The 20758-nt window shown below is 53.6% G+C and overlaps 5 protein-coding genes and 1 non-coding gene across 6 annotated transcripts; 1 reads left to right on the top strand and 5 right to left on the bottom strand.

The window, feature by feature from the left end:
- Positions 1-1438: 1438 nt before the first annotated feature.
- On the bottom strand, positions 1439-1985 carry BZA05DRAFT_53208 (uncharacterized protein). Its single transcript, XM_051488404.1, has one exon. It carries the CDS (start codon positions 1833-1835, stop codon positions 1503-1505), a length of 333 nt encoding a protein of 110 aa, XP_051339133.1. The 5' UTR covers positions 1836-1985; the 3' UTR covers positions 1439-1502.
- Positions 1986-4176: 2191 nt separating this feature from the next.
- On the bottom strand, positions 4177-7756 carry BZA05DRAFT_399202 (uncharacterized protein). The gene is made up of 7 exons (XM_051483781.1): positions 6690-7756; positions 6000-6629; positions 5729-5950; positions 5425-5669; positions 4962-5363; positions 4466-4896; positions 4177-4399 (listed from the first exon to the last, which is right to left on the bottom strand). The coding sequence occupies exons 1-6, from the start codon at positions 7479-7481 to the stop codon at positions 4650-4652; spliced, it is 2538 nt and encodes an 845-aa protein (XP_051339132.1). The 5' UTR covers positions 7482-7756; the 3' UTR covers positions 4177-4399; positions 4466-4649.
- A 110-nt stretch (positions 7757-7866) lies between these two features.
- Positions 7867-9362, bottom strand: BZA05DRAFT_353870 (malate dehydrogenase, NAD-dependent). The gene is made up of 4 exons (XM_051481352.1): positions 9215-9362; positions 9015-9132; positions 8399-8952; positions 7867-8341 (listed from the first exon to the last, which is right to left on the bottom strand). Exons 1-4 carry the CDS (start codon positions 9278-9280, stop codon positions 8057-8059), a joined length of 1023 nt encoding a protein of 340 aa, XP_051339131.1. The 5' UTR covers positions 9281-9362; the 3' UTR covers positions 7867-8056.
- Positions 9363-10319: 957 nt separating this feature from the next.
- BZA05DRAFT_t191 lies at positions 10320-10417 on the bottom strand. Its single transcript has one exon. It is a non-coding gene; the product is annotated as a tRNA-Pro (tRNA).
- A 284-nt stretch (positions 10418-10701) lies between these two features.
- BZA05DRAFT_399199 (P-loop containing nucleoside triphosphate hydrolase protein) lies at positions 10702-14499 on the bottom strand. The gene is made up of 6 exons (XM_051483780.1): positions 14257-14499; positions 13932-14197; positions 12826-13859; positions 12371-12774; positions 11789-12311; positions 10702-11735 (listed from the first exon to the last, which is right to left on the bottom strand). Exons 1-6 carry the CDS (start codon positions 14305-14307, stop codon positions 10840-10842), a joined length of 3174 nt encoding a protein of 1057 aa, XP_051339130.1. The 5' UTR covers positions 14308-14499; the 3' UTR covers positions 10702-10839.
- Positions 14500-17345: 2846 nt separating this feature from the next.
- Positions 17346-18142, top strand: BZA05DRAFT_399198 (uncharacterized protein). The gene has a single exon (XM_051483779.1). The coding sequence runs from the start codon at positions 17615-17617 to the stop codon at positions 17852-17854; it is 240 nt and encodes a 79-aa protein (XP_051339129.1). The 5' UTR covers positions 17346-17614; the 3' UTR covers positions 17855-18142.
- The last annotated feature ends 2616 nt before the right edge of the window (positions 18143-20758 follow it).

The raw sequence follows: 20758 nt of genomic DNA, 5'->3' as shown, positions 1-20758 counted from the left end.
GGTATAGCAGTAGCAATTCTGACGCAAGGACGAGCGATGAGTGGACGGAGGAGCAGAGCGAAGGGTCGAGAAAAGAAAGGCGAGCACCACACACCGCTCAGCACGCACGCACGCACACAGCACGAAAGCACGAAAGCACGAAAGCACGAAGGGCGCCGGTTCCACGAAGCTAACTAACGTGGAGGGAGGTTGGGGGGAGGGGGCTTGCTTGCTTTGCTCTGCTGCTCTGCTCGACTCTGCTACTTTTACTCTGCTTGCTTGCTTCGCCGGCAGGGCAAACGGCTAGTTAACAGGAGTGATGCCTGTCCCGGCAGTGGGTCTTTCTGCTCTCTGCACGCCCTGAGGACATGTAGGCGGCAGTGTGGCTGCGTCGGTGAACGCGGGCGTAGAGAAAGCAGAGTAGAGCAGAGATAGAGCAGATGGCATAAACGATCAGTCAATCGATCAATCGAGCAATCAAACAATCGCACAACCCCTCAATCCAGCGATCCATCGATCCAACACCTCGAGACTCGTCGCTTCGTCCGTCCCCTCGGAACAGCGGGAGTCGGCCAGTCGAACGAACAAACAGAGGGGGAAACAGGGAAACGAGGCGGCAGCGGGATAAAACATCCAGGCGCGCTCCGCTCGCTCTCTGTCTCTCTCCGGAAAAGAGGCTCGGGTAACCGCCACCGCCATGGTCTGGTCAGATCCCAATCTCCAGTGCCAGGCCAGCCACGACAGGACCGGACAGGACAGCCTGACACGAATTACACCTTTGCGCTCAGCGAACGAGCGAACGAACAGTGCAATCTTCGTTCCGGGAAGCGCGGAAGGGGGAATGGGGGTAGTAAGTAAGAAGTAAGTAAGTGAGCAGACAAAGGAAAGCTGCATCTCCATCGCATCGCACATTCGTCAGTGGTCACCGTCGCCCCCTCGCAGCGTTCGCAGCATTCGACAACGAATCTTTTTTTCTCCCCTCCCCCAGTTCGGTTCGGTGGTTTTTTTTTTCCCTCTAAAGTACGACGCGCTCATCGGGTGCAACGCGCGACACCGAACACCGCCTCACGTGATCCGGCACCGACAGGGATGAGCCCGATGCCCCGATGGATCTAGAGTGGTACTAGTATGCAGCCCACGAGTCACCACAGCCAGTCGATTGTCGTGATTTACGATTTATGGATTCACCTATTTCGAGATCGGAACGAAAATACGGAACACCCCCGGTTATCCCAATTGAACCCACAGCCGTTCCGGAGCGTCCACCAGCACCGCCGCCAACGACGCGGGGAAATGCGATAGGTCTCTTCTCCCGTCCGTCTTCTGTTTGTCTCGAATGCGGCTCTTCATCGCCGAGGCACGCGCGCGCTGGCGGGCTAAGAAAGGGCGGGGGAGATAAGTCCTTAAATACATACGTTTCGTTCCGGAGCATGTTGTGTAATCTTGTACCACTCAAGTACTTGGGTATATATATGCAAATACACACAGCCTTCAAGGCCTTTCCTTTCCGTTCCTTCCCTTCCTTATGTAGATACTTCCTTCCATAGATACTTCCTTCCTTCCTTCCTTCCGTAAGCTGTACCTGTATCTACCTGCTCTAGCTGCGCCATATCCACAGTCCCGACTCCCCAGTCACCAGTCCAGCAGGCCATCTCAGCGTATGTACGGTACCTATATTGATACTCGTGGCTACATCTCACTCCTCTTTCGCTCCAGTGTCCACCACTCCTACTAGTACTAGTACCGTATTTACCCCCCATCTCATCGCACCCCAGCCCACTGAGCCCACTGAGCCCAGCCCAGCAAAGCCCAGCGCCAATGCATGTCAGTAGCATACAGCAGTTAGTGGGTCTCATGGGCCTCACACCGCAGCCGGGTTAGTATAGGTGTGCACTCAGCGCTGTGGATGGACACTGGACACTAGACACTGGAATGTGCAGTGCAGAAATCAAGCAAGCAAGCAGGCAGGCAGGCAGGCGGGCAGGCAGGCAGGCGGGCGGGCAGGCAGGCAGGCAGGCGGGCAGGCAGGCAGGCAGGCAAGTAATCATGATGAAAGCAAGTAAAAGCCACAGCACCTCTTCCCCGAGAACTCAGCAGGTGTGTGTTGAGGTGTGTTCTGGCCCCCGCCGCCGCCGCCGCGAACGCCGAATGTCGTGTAAAAGCCTAAAGGCGACTGGGCCGTGGGTACTATCATATATACTCTACTTACTACCGGTACCGGTATGTACATTGCGTCTCCGGCCGGTCTTTGTTCGAGACGACGAGACAACAAGACGAGACGGCGACGAGACGGCGACGCTCACGTATTCTACTCTAGGTATTCCCGGCTATCCACTCTCCACTCCCCAATGATATGTAAGTTATGATGATTAACCCGTGCAACCCGTAAATGCCGCCGCGCCGCGTCGGCCGGGCGCGAATCCCTTACCATCCGCCACCAGTCCGCCCCTCAATCTCGCGTATAATACTTGCTAGAGTAGAGGACCGGCTGTACTCTACTCCAGAGTCTAGAGTCTTGAGTACCTGCTACCTACCTGTAACCTATATACCTGCTCTACGTACCTAATCTACGTATGTTAAGAGGTATGTAGAGTATATATCGTCCAGAAATAACAGGTCTATGTATTCCGGGAATAGTTGCTTGCTTGCTTTAAGTACTCTACTGGTATGATGGTATGATGGTCTACATGTGAACTCGTGAACTTCCCGGATATGTAGACTCTGTCACTCTACTATAAAGAGATCAGTCAGCGCCGGAAATACTACTATGATACCCACATGCCATTGATGATTGCCGAGCTTTCCACCCCCGTCCCATTCCCAATCCCAATCCCATTCCCTCATAGCAATCCCTAGCAATCCCAAAGAAAAGAAAGAAACAAAAGAAAAAACCTGCAAACTGCAAACTGGAACCTGCAAACACAAAAGCCAGCTGACGGGATCTGCAGCATCCACTCATCCACACATCCACGAATCCGGAGAGGTGGGATGAGACACATTATTATGATTCTGTTATAATTATCGCTTGATGCCCACTCATATCGCATATCTTGAATCTGGATTCTGGATTCTGGATTCTGGATTCTGGATTCTGACCCGCCGTACGCCGCACACACTACTCGAGTAGAGTACTCTAACTTGAGTAGAGTACATACCTCATCCTATCTACCGTACTCATGTACATATGACTGGCGGCCGGCGCAATCCACGTGGACACCGAACGAGGTCAGAGGATTCATCTTTCCGCTGTCCTCATGTAGGTACTCTAGAGTACCTATGATATGGGTTGGAGCGCTCCAGTTGCCAGCGAGCACCGAGCAGCGGAATGCCGTCATTTAAAGCATTGAAGCATTGGTCGGAAAGTACTCTACTATAACTACCAATTCTATAACTACCCGCTAGGTCGGTCGGTCGGATTGGACAGATAACATGGACAGATGACTTGATGATGCTTGCCGACTGGGCAGTGGGCACGTCACCGTGGGCACGTCGCAGTGGAGCCGGGCCAGAGGTAGGGACACACATCGTACTCTAAATACTCCACATACGTCGTCGTGCACGGCAGACACAAGGCGGCCATAGGCTATGGAATCCTACAACTTCAACCCCAGCCTCAGCCTCAGCGCAGCGCCACGACCAAGAAACGCAAACCGTCTCTCCTCAAATGTCCGATGCGGTAGCCACCGATCCCCGGCCACGAGCGAGCACTAACACCGAGACGGAGAGGGCTTTCTCTCTCTTCAGAGAGAGAAAAAAGTTTGCGTTTCCCAGCCCCCCGCGTTACCCCGCCGACCGGGCTGGCGCACGGTCTGGATCCCGCCCCATAGGAACTATCCCATCCCATCCCATCCCGCCGATGGCGATGGCGAACGTGGTCCTATGATACTACTACTAAACCCATGCAGGGTCAATACGTAGTACGTACACTACATATATAAACCGTTGGTTCCGCCGTCGCCGTCGCCATCGCTTGATCCCCCCTCCCCCGAGAGTCGGAGACGGAGACGAAGATCCGGGGCCGATGTGGGAAGAGAAGGGAAGAGCAACGTGGTGCCAGCGTGGTCGTGGTCATTACGGGAACCTCGCCGAGCCATCACGAAAGATCTGGCCCGTCGGTCGGTTGGCTGACCGACATTTGGGACCGCCCCCGCCCCGCCTGCCTGCTTTCTTCACCTCCGATCGCCCCCCCCCCCTCTTCCCGCACCGTAGCCAACCGAAACCCCACCAGATGCTAGTATCTTCCGTTCGCGCAGCAGACGAGGACGACGGCCGGACTCCGCAATATCCCAACGTCCCAGTGCTCAATCGTGGAGGACGGAATCCCAACATCGCGATTGTGTGATGTGCCGGACAGGCATGCAGCGGGGTGGGAGGAAAAGGACAAGACAAGACCCGACGTTGCGATGAGGCTGGATATATGCTCGGCCAGGTAATCTTCAACGCTACACCTTGTTGGGTCATATCGAGTGATAACTAAGCTACTAACGTCGTGCAGCGAGTCATGGCTTGTGAAGAGATCGTGCAGGATTAATCGTCGCATCGTGCTACTTCGCGGCGACAGCCACTCTGTGGCTAAATATGGTCTACAGTACTCTACATCAGACATTTATGCTATCCTAGCGCTTGCCTGACCAGCTCCCCTACGAACGAAACAGCAAGAAGAAACGACATCACGTATTAAACATCCTCTCCAGCGCCAGTGCCTCATCGGGCGTAACCATATTCTCCAACAGGGCGAACGCACAATCGACAGCATCGCTTTCCAACCCCGCTTCCTGGGCAATCCCTTCGCTAAAGGCCAATCGCACCATCGACACGAGATGTTTATGGTTCGTGGCCAGTTTCCCGTTGGCTTCTTCGGGATGGCTAGTGATTATGCCGTGGAGGAGGCGGACAGCAAAGTTGATGAAATCGATTCTGTGAAAATTGTTAGTATCAGTGGGCTCTATCTATCAGAGAAGAAATGAACAAAGCAGACACACCTGATCCCCTCCCCCAGCCTCCATTCGTAGCACTGATCCACCTCCTCCCCGATCCTGAGCGCCAGGCGCAGCACAGCACGCTCGTGCTTCGCCAATGCCAGCATTCCTAGTTCGATGCTACAGACACTGCCCAGGAACTGCACCAGCGTCTGCCGCAGTTCCAAAACCTGTACCGGGGTGTATTTCTTATCTTTCGACGGCTGCCTCGGCACCATCTCGAGTGGTTTCGTGGCGGCTTCGAGCAGGAAAGCTTCGTTCTTGCGCTGCGCGCTCGTGATCGGGCCGAAGGAATCGCTCACGACCGATGTGCAGAGGACGCTGGCCATGCGGCGGATAACGTCCAACGGCTGTGTGGGGTGCAGACACATGATGGGGAAATCGACGCGGATCTGCTTCCAGAATCTGGAGGGGCCTGTACTCAGCAAACGGAACCTTCTACCAGGCAGAACCAAAAGGGGCATACCTTCTCACGTGCGCCTCATCTCCGAGAGTCGTCAGCGCAATGTCTTCCATGATCTTGAGACAAGCGATGGTCGGCACTCCGTCCTTCAGTACGTACTCGCGTGTCATCGCCATCGGGGCCGCATTGATGTCCACCGTTTCTTGCAAGATGGCCAGTGCCTCGTCCATCACCTCGAAGCAATGACTACCCTGAGTCCAAAGAATCCCAAACCGAAACAATTCCACCACCATGGACAACGGGCCAAACTATTGTTACCATTCGTTAGAAACCATATACCGCACGACATGGAGCGGTTCGAACCCACAAACTTTTCTTCCAGACACCGAGCCCAAATGCCAAGCAAAACCCGAGAAACGCCAACCGAAAACGCCTGCTTTTCTGCCGATGCACGCAATGTGGTGAGTTTGTCCAGAAAGTATGAGGAGATTGTCATCTTTGGCGTCGACGGGAACGAGTATCTCATCAATGCGTCAAAGATCCGCTCCTGCGTGATGGAACATCTATGTAGTATTATCGCCTCGAAGAACTGAGGAACATGTTAGAACCCGCACAACACTGACAATGATGTAACTGACCTCCAACCGATCATCGTGGGAGAAAAGTCTCTCTAACACCTTATCGTCCACCATGGGAATCCTGTCAACCTGCATCATCATGCTGCTACGAGATTGACTGAGCGGTAGTTGAGGCAGAGGGCTGCCATTGACGGAGCGTTTCCGTTTGAGACCTGACTTTATTGGAGTCCCCATCTTCATGGCTCGTCTGGACGGACTTGGGGCTGTAAACATATCATCATCTTCGAACCCATCCCTATGTGCATAGCTCTTATTCTTCTTTGGTGTCGAGGTACGATTCCGGGATGCGTCAATGTCGACCATGGTCACCTCTTGACTCTTGGGTATCTGTGTAAAGGCCGCCAGTTCCTGTTTCTTCCGGGCCACCTTTTCCTTCCTGACGAGTTCATCCAGTTCTTTCTGTCGGAATAACCCTTCCGTGAGTAGCCGGTCTCTTTCTGCCTTTAACGCTTCGATTTCCGACAGCTTTTTCTGCTCGTCTTCGGCGTGCACTTTCTGTACAGATGCCAGTTTCCGCTCGTGTTCACGGCTGGTCTGTTCGAGCTTGTTTCGTACGATTGCAACTTCGCCGACTTTTGCCTGCTGGACTTGCTGAAGCTGTTGTCTCATCTGCTCCGCTTGTCTCTCGAGCTGCATACGTCATTAGCCAACACCGAAGACCACACGTGGACTCGGACAGAAACAACATACCTGCGCTATCTGCACCTTGTAAACGTCCACATCCACCTGCAGTTGCTGCTGCTGCTGCTGTGCGTAGACATCATTGGTGGTCGCCCCAGTAGTATCGTGCTGGCTATTAGCCATAACCACATCTTCCACAATCTGTCCCAGCTCCTCCTGCTGCTCGATCCAATCCTGCACACCCTCTGCGGGCTGGTACACATCCGCGCCTCCGCCAATGACCGGATACTCCTGGACTTCATGGTGCGCATTCAGTGCGGTAGGCGCCGTCTCCTCCCACAGCTCGGCCGACTCCCCGAGCCCTTCAATGTCCCCGTAGTCGGACGAAACCTCGTCGACAGTGACTGGAACCTGGTGCTTCGCCGTCGCGGTGTTGGAAACGTAGGCGGGTAGCGTCGGCTCTTCGATGTAGCTGTAGCCACCGCGTTGGGGAGGGACGAATGGTCGCTGGTGGGGCTTGAGATGATTCGAGGCGGTGGTGGTGGTGGCAGCGCCGCGCTGCAGCTGCGAGTATGGAACATAGCTCGACGGAGGTCTCTGGTAATTGTTTTGCTGTTGTTGTTGTCTTTGTTGCACATTCTGTTGCCTTGGGGGTTTAAACGCGGTGGTACGGACGCCCAGATGTTGTGACGGATTCTGGTAGTGGTACTGCGGAGGGTGAACATAGTGATCGTCGTTGTGCGCGAAATGCTGTTCTGACTGCTGAGTGCTCCTCACCGCCTCCTCCTCCAGAGCGCGTAGTTGGTCTTCGTCAAGGGCGTCGAGGGTCGCATCATCGGAAAAGAATTCTTCGTCGTTCATGCTTTCGCTGCAGCAGCATCGGATTGAGGGCGAGGGTTGGGGGGTGGTCAGGATGCCCGCGAGGTTACATGAAGAGTTTCGCCCGCAAAGCCACGATTAAATACTGTTTCTTTTAGCCAGGGCGCAGTACCACTCTGACAGGTCGGTAGTGATCTAGGGTTTGAAGCTGGAGCTGAGCACAGACGGTAATGTCTAGGCAAGCCGATCAACGAATTAGATGAGCGACGTGGGAGCTGCTTATGCGGCGCGGTGGATGGACGGGAAGATCGCGTCTGCTGCGGCGCTCTAGGGTGATGGCATTGCCCTACATAACAAATCCCTGGAGTCACGAGTGCAATTGCGTAGATCATCACGCGCCAAGATTTCAACGACGATGGGAGAAGAGACTTCTGATAAGCACATAACCCTACAACTCACCCCTCAATGACCCACATTACAGAACAGAGACGAAACGCTTAGGTAGTAGTAACACTGGAACCATCATTGACATTTGATCATGACCAAGCAGACATTTTGTTTCTAAACTCCGATGACCAATTAAAAATACACGCATGCTCCAGCCCTATTCAATTGATTTAAGGGTTCTCCTTGACGAACTTCTGGCCCTTGGTGATGTTCTTCGCCAAGTCGGCGATGCAGGCATCGAGGAGACCCTGCTCGTACTCGTTGACCTTTCCGACCTCGTGGATCTTGGCGACACCCTCGGGGCCGAGAGTGACCTTCGACGAGAAGAAGTCGATGCCCTGGTCCTTGTAAAGGGGAGACTCAACGAAAGTGCACTCCACGACGTTCTTCTCACCGTTGGCGGCGCGGAGAATGGAGTCGGCCATGCGAGCACCGGCGTAAGCCATGGAGAGGGTCTAGAGTGGTATCGTCAGTATCTCATCATCCGCAGTATGGAGATGGGGATATCATACGGCAGATCCAGCACCTTCCTTGGCCTGGACGACCTCATCACCACCGAACTGGATGCGGTTGACAAGCTTGTCACGGGCCTCGCCCGAGATCTCGGAGTGGTTGGACTGGGACAGGAGGGGGACGATGGTGACGCCGGAGTGACCACCGATAACGGTGACGGCCTCGTTGGCGGGGTCGGTCGACTTGATCTCAGAGATGAAGCGCGAAGCACGGACGATGTCGAGGGTGGTGACACCGAAGAGCCTCTTGGGGTCGTAGACACCCTTGGACTTGAAGACCTCGGCGGTGATCGGGACGGTCGAGTTCACGGGGTTGGAGATGATGAGGATCTTGGCCTTGGGGGCGAAGTCGGCGGCCGCCTTGGCCAAGTCACGGACGATCGAGGCGTTGGTGTTGAACAGATCGTCACGGCTCATGCCGGGCTTGCGGGGGACACCGGCGGGGATGAGGACGACTTCAGCACCCGACAAGGCCGACTTCAGACCCTCGGGGGAAGGAGCGTATCCATTGACACTGCTCTTGGTGTTGATGTGGGAGATATCGGCAGCAACACCTTGATTCCATGTCAGCGCCGCTGTTCGAGCACAACAAATAACGGCAAGAGGAATTGCATACCGGGAGCACCACGGATATCGTAGAGAGCAAGGTCAGTGACAAGCTTGTTCGTCTTCATCAGAAGGGACAGAGGCTGTCCGATACCGCCAGCGGCACCAAGGACGGTAACCTTGAAGTTCTATGGGGGTCGAAGTTGTTAGCACAGACCCCAAGCCAGCAAGTAGAGAGAGACAACATCCATCCACCTAACCATTACGTACCTGCTGAGCAGAAACAGAGAAGGCGCGCCTCTGAGCGGTGTTAAGGATTGATCTTGCGGAGAACATTTTGTGGTTGGTGATTTGTGGGGAGAGGAGGTTTGAGGAGGATAGAAAAGATGCAGGGCTTAAAGAGACGGTGTTGGGGATAGTGAAGATCTTTCACTCCACGCCAAGCCAACGTGCCCTCCCCCGGCTTGCCCCTTCCGCTCAAATAATGAGGCGATCACGGTGTGTTGCGTGATGTGTCAGAAAAACAATTCATACCGACGCATTTGGCTGGGGATGCGGGTTAACGTTCCTATCTTTTGCATCCTCTCCGCAAACACTCGTTCCTTCAGGCCGGCCTGGGGGTATCATCGAGATTCATGTGATGTCACCATTCTCAGTCAATCCGTCCACCCGGTCGGCCGCTCCCGCTTAAGCTTGGGTAAAGAAGTCTACCATACGAAACACCAACCTCAAACCTGCGCCAACTCAATTGCGCCTTTCTACCCTCTGTTGAAACGAATTGAGTTACCAACCGATGCAGTTACAAGTGCTAGAAGCGGGAGCTTTGTTTTAATATGCAAACGAAAATTTACAATCCTTTTCGCGGGGGTGTGTGCGGATGCGGGGTAGGCACCTTCCCGAGAAACCCCGCTTAGACACCGAGGGAGCGGGATCCCGCCATTGGTTACATAAGCCGTGTGATTCGTTCATAGTTATCACTCGATATGCAACGGAAACAACGCGTTGAAACTTGAAATCAGTTGGCTTCAGCCCGGATATGCGAATAATGATGGGGAAAAAACTAGACCTAGCGCGGTGATTTCTAAAGTTTTTCGCAGCCAATATCCTACAAATGTTCTATCTTGAGTCTCATGGGTAGATCATCTATCCCATGCCGAAAACACTGAACCCGATAATTGTTGCGTCTGGCTGCTACTCTCCAACGAAGATTACTCAACAGGTGCCCCCAGGCGGCTGTCGTTGTAACCGTAAAGGTCCCCTCCAAACGAATGTCAATCCTGATTATTGGCTTGAATCGCGAGTAGGAAAACCAAACAGCTCTAGGTAGAACCACAAAAAAGACCGTCATGTCTGTCAAGACATGAACAAAAGTTACGGCTCGAACCCGGATTTGAACCGGGGACCTCTCGCAATCAGTTTCCTGTACTTAGGGAGTGACCCTAAGCGAGAATCATACCACTAGACCATCCGAGCTGTGATATGATTGGTAGCCATATTACCGTATTCAACCGTCGAATAGAGCAAGCAGGTCAAAGCACACGCATGGAACGTGGCTCTGGCGAAATAATACAATCTTGTAGGATATAGAGGATGCATGATGTATTCCAGGGAGATGAAGCAAATTACCGGATTTAGGTTGCATGAAGCATAATATTTCGCGACGCGCTCATCGATAAGATGTGTCACTCGACTTTAGTCGGTCATCGATATTCTTCACGTATCTGCGGGATTGAGGATATGGATTGCTGGCCTGGCAGGCCGGGGTCTTCTAGGTTATTTTCCGACTGTTCGTTTGACTTTATGACGCTAGGAAATGAGCAGTAGTGTAAATAGCTTGACAAACATTCACCTATCCACACAGTAAAACACAGTGTTTTCGATAGAATAGCCTCTCACTAATCTTTCAACTTATACACAGTCCCTCCGGCAGCCTCCTTAACAACCTCAATACTCCTCCCACCAGGGACCTCTCTATGTGTCAACAAGAAGGCCCTCCCTCCCTCTTGTCTCAGATACTCCGCCAGCCACGCGCGGAGCCCATCCATGCCCGCTTCATCCAGCGCATCGATGATCTCATCCATAAACATAAAGTTCGGTCTAAACGGCATCCTCGCTCTCGCGGTGACAAACATGGCCAGAAACAGTGCAAGATACGTTCTCGTCAGCTGGCCGCGGCTGCGACGGGCGAGTGAGAGTGCGTCTGACGAGGGTAGGAGTTTGAAATCTGCCGTGAGCACGAATGAGAGAAGCTGTTCGGTCGAGAGAAGCTGCTCGTTGTCCGAGCATAGCCGCGAGAGAATCGATGGGATCAATAAATTGATGTGCGAAACGTACCCGCTGCGACAGTGCGTGAGGAAGCCGCCCTTGCTGCGCTCGGTATCTGCCAGCTGCGTCTTCCAGAATGTGGCTAGGTCGAGACGGTGCTCTTTCACTTCTAGCCCTCTATTGGATGAGGACAGCTGTTCTTGCAGCTGGATGTCCCGGGCTGAAAATGCGGCAATTTTACGGAGGTGTCCAACTTTCTGGGAGGCGATGAGACGGAGCTGGCCTGAGGAGGAGGAGATGCGCCTTTCTATGGATGAGAGCTCCTGGTCTAGTTGTTGGGCGCGTGAGAGAGGGACTTTGAGGTCTTGGGTCATGGTAGTTGAGCGGGATAGGACCTGCTGGAGATGGCGCTGGTGAGTGGAGGTGATACTATCGACGGCTTCTATCTTTTTATTGATGTACTCGTGGAGATGTTGGTCGTAGAATGGAGGGGAGGGTTGCTGGTTGTGCGTCTTTGGTAAATTCTCTGGGAGCGATGTTAACCTTCAGTCAATGGATCCAGCAGCTGGGGTAGGTTACCTTCTTCGACAACAGCTGGCGGCAGTCCGAGCATGTCCCTTAAGCTCGTCCACAAGCTCTTAACGAGTGAGAGTAAGATCCGCACTGGCCGCTGCGCATCTCTCATCTCCGCCTCCTGTGCCTTCCGCGCTGCCTCCTGCGCCTTTCTCTCATCCGCATGCTGCTTCCGTAGAAACTCATCCCGATTCTTGCGCACCTGTTCATGTTCCTTCGCCGCCGCCCGATATTTCCGATTCCTGTTGGAGAATCCCTCAATGATGGCAAGTATATGGTGTTTTTCGCTATCAACGACGTCAAGCAATGCTCGCTTCTGGGCAATGACCTCGTCGAGTTGAAGCCTTTGAGGACGGAGGTGTTCGAGCTTTACGGCCAGGATGGTTTTTTCTCGTTCTAGGGTCTCTGCCCGAGTGGCTTCGTCAGACATCTCGCGCTGCCGGGAGTCCCACTGCCGTTGGTTTTCAACGAGTTGCAGAGATACCTCCCTGCTGGTGGCTTTAGCTTCCGCCACTTCACGCGTCAATTCCTATTATTTCGGGCAACAAATCAGCAGTCGTCCGTATTCCCAGCGAGAAGGGCAAATACCTTCGACATCTCCGTCAACTCATCTCTAATATCTCTCAAGAAATCCAGCCCAAACATCGCATCCAAACACTCGGTCCTCCCCTTGTCTCCCGCTGCACGCACGAAATACTCCGCATTATCACCGATCACTACAGTCTGCTTGAACATGGATAGATCCATATGCAGGATGTTGTCAACCAGGTATTTAGTACTCGTTGTAGCGTCGTGTCCATGTTCCTGTAGCTCTCCATCCGGCCCAAAGATCTTGAATGTCACCTTCTTGATTTTCCCTCCTCCGCGCCGTGACCGCTCGAAGGTGTAACCGTTGCGGAAACGTAGTCGCACGTAGCATTCGGAGGCGTTGTTGTAAGAAATCTCCTCCACTGGAATTCGGGTGGCCACGAATTCGCCGAATAGACACCACACTGCAGCCCGTTAATCCCTATCATTGATACCGGGTCCGGAACTGGAATTACCTATGGAGTCGATGAGCGTTGACTTTCCAGACCCATTCGCACCAGAAACCAAAAACACCTCGGAGGGAGGCATGCTATCGAGGTGGAATGAGGTCGTATTTTTGAGCCCACGGAAGTTGTACATCTCTATGGATTCCAAGTCGCCCTGAAAAACACCACCTTTTGCTCCCTCCTGTGCATGGGCTGAATGTTGCTGATATGGTTTGATGAAGTCGAGGAAGAAGGCCTTCCGCTCGGCCTCTCGTACCTCGTCGACTTCGACCCCTGCATCGGCCCGAGCATCCATGAAGGAGTTGACCAGATCATGAACAGTATCCGTAAGCGCTACTGCTTCGGGGTTGATGGCAACATCGTCTGGAAGGACCTCTTGTGACTCCGCCTTAGGTACTGGTGCCTTCTTGTACCATACCTCCACCATTTCCGCACCGAGTTGGTACAAAGCATCTCGTGCCTTGCCGATTTCACTGGCCGGAATATCGTCCTTAACTGATAGCTGTACCTTTTTCCCCGCAACCTGACCTTCATCGACATTTGCAAGTCCCTTCCACGGTATCTTTACGAAATACTCGGCATGCGGGTTCCGATGCAGGACCCAGGAGTTCGCACGTGGACGATAGCTGATGAATCCACGGGCTGTGTCCCCCGCATCGCCCATGTTCGACTGGATCGGAGAGCCCACGTACACGACTCTCGACTTCTCCCCACCGACCGGGCCGTGCGTGTGGAAATGGCCCAGGAAGACATGTTTGTACTTCTTCAGGTGACCGGGAGATACCTCTGCGTCTTCGCACAGCTTGTGACTGTTCATAACGGCGCCGTTCACCGGGCCGTGGTAGAACGCCACTGTATCGGATGAGGACGTAGAGGAAATGTATTCCCGCACAGTCTTGTCATCGATGTGGTAGGGTATGAACACCGTCTTGACATTATCAAATGTGTTTGATGTGGTTTCGGAGTACACGTTCACCTTGCCTGAGGCGAGACTGAAGGGGTACACCGAGTTGTCTTGTCGATTGAAGCGGTTTTTCATATCACTAGCAATCCCTTGGTCAGCACTCAACTTACTCACCTAGAACAAGAGCAGAAATCGGAACGAAAAGACTCACTGATTCCCGACCAAAAGATGAACCAGCGGTGCCCACTTCGCCGTGGTGATCTGGAACAACACATCAGTAAAAAACCGGTGATGAGCCGGATCCGTAGCTCCACGGATATTGAACGTATCGCCCAGAAACAGGACTTGCGATGGCCGCTGTGCCTCGAACTCTGGAAAGAAATGCTTGCTAAAAAATGTATTGAGACGCGGCATCGTCTTGACGCCGATATGTGCATCTGCCAGAAGGAACCATACTGGGTCGTCTGGTGTTTGTGCCTTTTTATTATGACCACTTAGTTGCCGAGTACGCGGCAGCGCAGAGATGGCACTACCACCTGGAAAGCACGGCCGCCGGCCATGTAGGAAAGCCAAACCCGTAGTGGCATACGCCCGGGGGAAGCACAGAGAGTGATTTCTCATGCGGAAACGAGTACCCGCATAAGAAGCGTGGAAGAAGGGAGGATAGTGGTGCAGTACGACAGCGAAACACAAACACAAGCTTATGAATAGGCTTCAATGTGAATCGCGGTGGGAGGGGCGGCCCTGTGGCGTTGAGAGGCGCGTGAGGTGATTTGGAGTGACAAGTCGGCTGTCAATCTTTGCGGCCTGATAACTAGACTAAAAACGCGCTAAGCTATGACGTCATCACAACAGAGTGCAACTGTGAAAGCCACACTGCGCAGCCACAGATTAATACAGCATCACGAGTGCGCTTCCGTGATTAACGCATGCCAGGCTCCAGCAGCAAAACAGCTCCGCCAAAGACTTTCACTCTTGGCCGGACGGAGGTTTTGGGTTCTATACTTCACTCCCTGGGCTGTGACAACAATTACAGCCACGACAAGCTGGTGAGAACCTACAGTGGCCTAACCGAGAAACTTCACAAATTTAACCTGTTTCGGCGCCGGAGTTCCACCTAGCTGTCTAAAGGTATGTCTGATGAGAAGCTTCACCGTGAACCTCGCGCGTTAAATCTGTGCATTTGAAAAAAATAAAGCGTGGCAGAACGAAGATATTCTGGCGCATCCATGCCACCGAGTGATACCGTGTATTCCCAGTTGAAGATGCTGCATGTATCGTCTATCTGTCAAGTTCTATCGTCAGTATGTACAACTAAAGTGTTACATACTAACAAAAATATCCATCCTCCCAATATACAACACCTAACAAATCGCCATACCACTTCACTTTCACTATCCCAGCCTTCGGCGGCATAGGTATTCCCTTCTCAAGGAGTTTGGTTTTCAAATATGGACATTACCGCTGTGTACATACCACCTGAAATGGGGGGAATACTTCTCGCTGCTGATACTCTCTTCTTTCCATGCCGTATGTAGGCCAGCCCGCTCAAACCGCCACTATCCAGCGGCAGGTGCATTCAGAACTACTTCGAGAAGTACGGCCCGGCCCTTAACTGGCCTTGCAATGGGGCTAAACCGGCACAATAACCGGTAGTCCTTTCAGAAGGAGCGGTATGTACCAGAAGGAGCTATCGCACGGGATGATATGTAGGTAGGGTGTTGACGTCCCACAGTCCTTCCAAACTGCGCTCCTCGGAACCGGCGAAAACGTCGGTAGGAAATCACCCATCAAGTTCGACTTCAAGACCATCGGAGCTCTAATACCTAGCGAGGGAAACAACCCTTGTTACATACCTCAGCTATACTCTAACTACCTGGTGCGTGACCACACTGAAGAACGGGCCGCAATGGTCCACGGAGAGGGCACTACATACTATACTCAACCACATGACCTCCGAAAGTCTGGCCATTTAACGGACTTTACCACCGCCTCGAACAGTCCCCATCCGGCAAGGTCGCGGCTTCGACGGCACCCACGCCGATGAGGCTTAGGTTCCCGGTAGCTAACCCCTTGTGTCGTCGAATGGTGTAGGTACTTTCAGCACCCCCACAAGCACAACAAATGCTGCCGTTCGACCTTCGTTCGGGAACACACAGGAGATCATACAATTCGGGAGTTTATTGTTTTAGTTGTACATATGTGGGATGGCCGGCGAGGGCACTCCCGAGAGAGCCTGGAACATCGATTTATTCTACATACAGCCTTACCACTATCGACCACGGCGAACCAGCATAGGGCACTCCAAGAGCGAGAGAACACCAATTTACCGTCGCATACGGTCTTCTCACACGGCACACTGATAGAGTACGCAACATCCATCTCGGCGACGGACATCAACGAGTGATATCCCGTGAAATGACGGCACGACGGCAAGGAACGATCGATCGTTCGTATCTGTTCGGCGCGGCGTCGTCGACACTGAACAGCCCTAAACCCACGCCGTGGGCGAGACGCATCGCATCAGGGTCGCATCACATCACTGCCTCTTACTCGACAGCTACCTACCTACCAAGGTACATGAGTATGTACAAGGTTTGTAGTGTACATACTCTAGTAGCGATCGACCTACACTACCTGCATTCACATCATTATCGCCGCGCCCGCGCGCGCCCGTGCGCGTCGGCCGGGGTCGGGGTGGACGTCGCCCCATGGGCCATTCTTTCGCCTCCGCTCACACGTACGCACGCTCGCACCGCGTGTCGACCAGCAGCAGCCGGCCGAGTTTTTTTTTCCCGTCACGATGGCGAGTGGGGGGACGGGGGACGGGGCTCGTGTAACACGCCTGCGGCCTGCCTGCCTGCCTCGGACTCACTGGGGGGTGGGGGAGGTCCCAGCAGCAGCAGCAGTAGCAGCGAGCGCCGGTAAGCAAAGATCCATACCGTACCATACCTACCCCATACGCACGGAAACCCGGCGGGCGGGCTGTGGGTGTGTTCGGTTCGGTTCAGCCCCGCCCCCCGGCCGCGTAATGTACGTGTGTGGAGCAGAGCGAACTCCAGAGCAGAGCAGAGTTTCCACACTTTCGTTGCCTGCCTAGATACTCTAGGTCTGGTATGTACTTGGCGTGGGAAATTATGCGCGAGCGGGGGGCCGGGTGAGTGCTTAAACCAGCTAACGAGGCGACGCGAGCGACCTCGTCGACGGTCCGGCGCTAATATTCCCTGAGAGGCGTCACCGAACCCAGCTACTCTACGGTAGTTACTCTCAACTCTACTGCGGTCGTTCTGGTGTCACCGTTTTGTTTGTGGAGCGCACACGACGACGAGCGAGTGATCGCCACTGGCACCTGGCACCCGGCACCCAGCAACCCAGCAACCCAAGCCTCGTGCTCGCACATGTTCGCAAAAAAAAAGTGAGATCTCAAAAAGATAGGAGGTTCTTTTTTGTGAAGGATTCAGTCGGAAATAACTATTCGGTCCGCATTCTGTCTGACGTTGCATCTGCCGTCTTCTCGGGGAGAGCGACTCAAGGACCAAAGCGCAATCATCAGGATGTGGCGATGATGGTTTGTTAAGGGGAGAGGGAGGAGGACGAGGACGTGTGTCGTGATGCGTATGTAACTTATGCATGTACCACCTTCCCGCGATCACCGCCCCAACCAGCTAACCAACCAATCCCATCCCTCATCGTCGGTACCGATGGTACCGTACCGGCTGAACGACGATATTCTGGAAGGAACGACTGACGAGTAACTACCGTACATATCCAATCGAAACCATGGTCATCAGCACTCAAAATTAATTTTTCCTCCGCACCCCATCCTGCCGAATCGACGGATTCGCCGGATTCGCGCTGGCTTCATTTCCGTGGAGGGGGCGAACCCAATGAGTGATGAATAGTGAAGGAACTTGGAAGCCCTACTGCCATGCCTGCCTGCCACCATTGCTACTGCCACTGCCACTAACTGCAACTGCTTCCCGCCTGGAAGGGCCGGATCCTGTTCCGCCCTGCTCTTCCCATTACGACCTGCCTATGAACCGACCGGAAGACACGATGGTTTGCAGATCAACTGAATTCTGCAACTACACTTCCTTCATGTTCCAGCCAACCGAAAGCCTTTGTTTGCTATAGTGCGGTTGCTCGAGCTTGGAGGAGGAGGGCCCAGGGGGCGGTCGGTCATGCACTCACCGAATGGTATGAGGAGGATGAGAAGGAAGCGGAGGAGCGAGGGGGGAGGGAATGCAGCATCGTCTAGGAACAGCCTGTCTCACGGTAGATGCTCGAGCAGGATGTGTGGGATGTGTGGGTGGAGCGGCGTATATGTCACGGGAAGCCGCAGAAGAACTGGGGAGTCGACTAGGTACATACCTCATGTGCTAAGGGTGTCAGATGTCGATTCTGGAACAGCAGGCAGCGTTGACTGTGTGTGCGGGAAACAAATAACTACTGTACTTGTCAACTGCCACAGCTTGCCAGCTAACTACCAACCCATCCATCGCCCCATCGTCGGACTCGTCGTCCCCAAGACATACCAATGCATGATGCGGAGAACTTGAAAAGTGGGCGCACCCACCACCACCACCACCTCGTTCAAGATATTCGAAGGCGGACGTACATAGGCCACTGGGCGCCCAGTCTAATTCCAAATACTTGCGGCGGATGGGTAGTAGTATGCAGATGGCTTTATCATCCCATCGATGCTTAGTGGCTACTATCGTATCATACTGATCGATCACTATCACCAACGACGACGCCCCACCCCCTCGGCCTCATTCATCCGCCTGATACGATGGCTCTTACATGTGTACATATGTAACGTACAGTACAGTGTGGCCAAGCAAAAGCAAGGCAGATGCTAGAGTCGAGTCTTGACAAACCGACGGGCCCTCGGTCATAAATGTCATGGCTGATTTTCACGAATTGTGATCCACCACCGTATCGGAGCGGCAGACATGCACCGTCGAATCATCGAAAGACTTGACTTATAGTAGTAGCGGTGTGCCAGATCGGAGGCGTTCTAAGTCACTCAGGGGGATGGATGCAAGCCTGCGAGCTACCGTCGAGTAGTTGTGGTGGTGGTGGAGCCTGCTAAGGTGGAGTTGATGCATCTCCATGCTGGTTGGTTTGTGACCCCTCCACTGCCTTGTTTCTCATTCAGCATGTCATTATCCATCCATCCATCAAACACCAAGCAAGCACAAACGGCTGCATCCACAACGGGAACCCCAGGTGTCTATGTGCCTCTAAGAGAACTTCTGCACGCTGCATGCAGGCAGCGGAGTGGACTCAACCAGCCCAATGTGTAGAGAGAGGCCCAAAGTGCCGGTGCCAATGGTTAAACGGAGGAAGGGGGGGGGGGGGGGCAATGAGCCATACCAGTCCCCTTGTGTGAGCGGTTTTTGGAAGGGAGTACCAACCCGTACAATGCGGGGCTATGATCTGCTGGAGGGTTTCCAAACGGCAACGTCGATGTCGGAGGTCCTTCCCCAACTGAATTCATGCAGTAGATTAAAGTCAAGCCCATGGGAGGGGAGGGCATACTTACCCAGGAATGTATGCACTTCCTTCGTAATACTTATTCCGTACGAGCAACTTCGAAACCACCAACCTGGCTGCAGGTAAGGTAAGCAGAGAGAGGATCATGGGTGGGGCTGCGAAAATCCCGCGGTTCCGTCGCTATAGCGAGCAAGTAGGCAGTCTTCCGCTGGACGACGGTCGGTACTTCGGAACGGGAACCAGCTGATCCCTCTTCGGGAGGGGGCACTCAGAACTTCGTGATGCAAAGTCAGCACTTTGCCAGAATGTCGATCCAATTGGTAGGATGGTGAACCCAGCCGGAACTTCGAAAGACCCAGCAAACCCCGGTGGAAAAAGTACACGTAGGTTTCCCCGCTAACCAGACAAAGTCGGACTCTCTGAGACACCAGGTCTTATGATGGCGCTATCACCAATTGCAGTGGCGCATGAAGCTGGATATCGGATGACTTCTAATTCCAAACCGTTCCTCCAGTGGAACAGACGCAGACAAGCTTTTCTTTTTCTTCTTGTTCTTTTTTATGGAATAGTTGTTCGTGCGTGTATGGATAACACTGCTTTTCCCATGATGCCTTTGACAAATATCGATGATAGCCAACACTGTTGGTTGTCGCAAAACAGTCTGTGCGAGCAGCCTGTCCGGTCATCGGCCACCCATCCATCCATCCAGCCATCCAGCCAGACCAGGCGACTGTTTGTGGACGAGCAGCCCGGTTCGAACCGACAGGACGATCTAGACCGTTTTCCCCGAACTCCAGGATCCCATTTTCTAATGTTGGTTATCCGAAAGCGGTGAGTCGTGTTGCCGCTATCGTTTGAAGGAGGGGTCGTTGGTCCGCCAGTTCATGCGGTGGTGTGTGGTGAAAGGCTGAACAATCGGTGATCGGTCTGTGGACTCTCCCCATCCATCCATCCATCCAACAAACCTACATCATACCCAAAGTCGATAGGCCCCATGATGCGCAAGTGACTTCAGCTGGCTATGGAGGGATGTACCCCTCAAAACCACCATCTTGGGGATGATTCCCCTCGCTTCCGTCCACCCTCCCGCCCCGCCCCCCTCCCCCCGCTCGACTTTTGGTTTGCGCTTGCTTTAGGGCGGGTATCAGCAAGGTGAGGATGCCTCTCCCTCCCCCCCGCGCCTCCCGCCCATCGCTCTCTCTCACTTCTCTGGTGGAGGTTTCTTATCGCATCACGGACCTAAAACAATGTCTTAGTTCGGTGAATCATGGGTCAGCGAGAACGAGATACACCCACTGGAGAGCGCGCGCGCGCCATAGCGCTCGGAAGCGGCGGAAAAAAACGTGCGTAAACCGGCGTTCGGGTGGGCGGCCAGCTTTTGGTGGGAAAATCGCGAGTGAGCGATTATGAGAGGCCACTACCGCTTTAGTCGACGGGGGCGCGGAGGATTTGCCCTGCTAGCATCGGAGATGGCGCATCATGGGGGAACGGAAGTATTGGCCGAAAACGCGTGAACCGGGAGAGTGAGTGGATTGGGAG

This window comes from Tricharina praecox, assembly GCF_024521635.1.
Source record: "Tricharina praecox strain CBS 144465 chromosome Unknown BZA05scaffold_13, whole genome shotgun sequence".
NCBI classification, from domain to species: Eukaryota; Fungi; Ascomycota; class Pezizomycetes; order Pezizales; family Pyronemataceae; genus Tricharina; species Tricharina praecox.
This window is presented reverse-complemented; position numbering and strand designations above follow the sequence as displayed.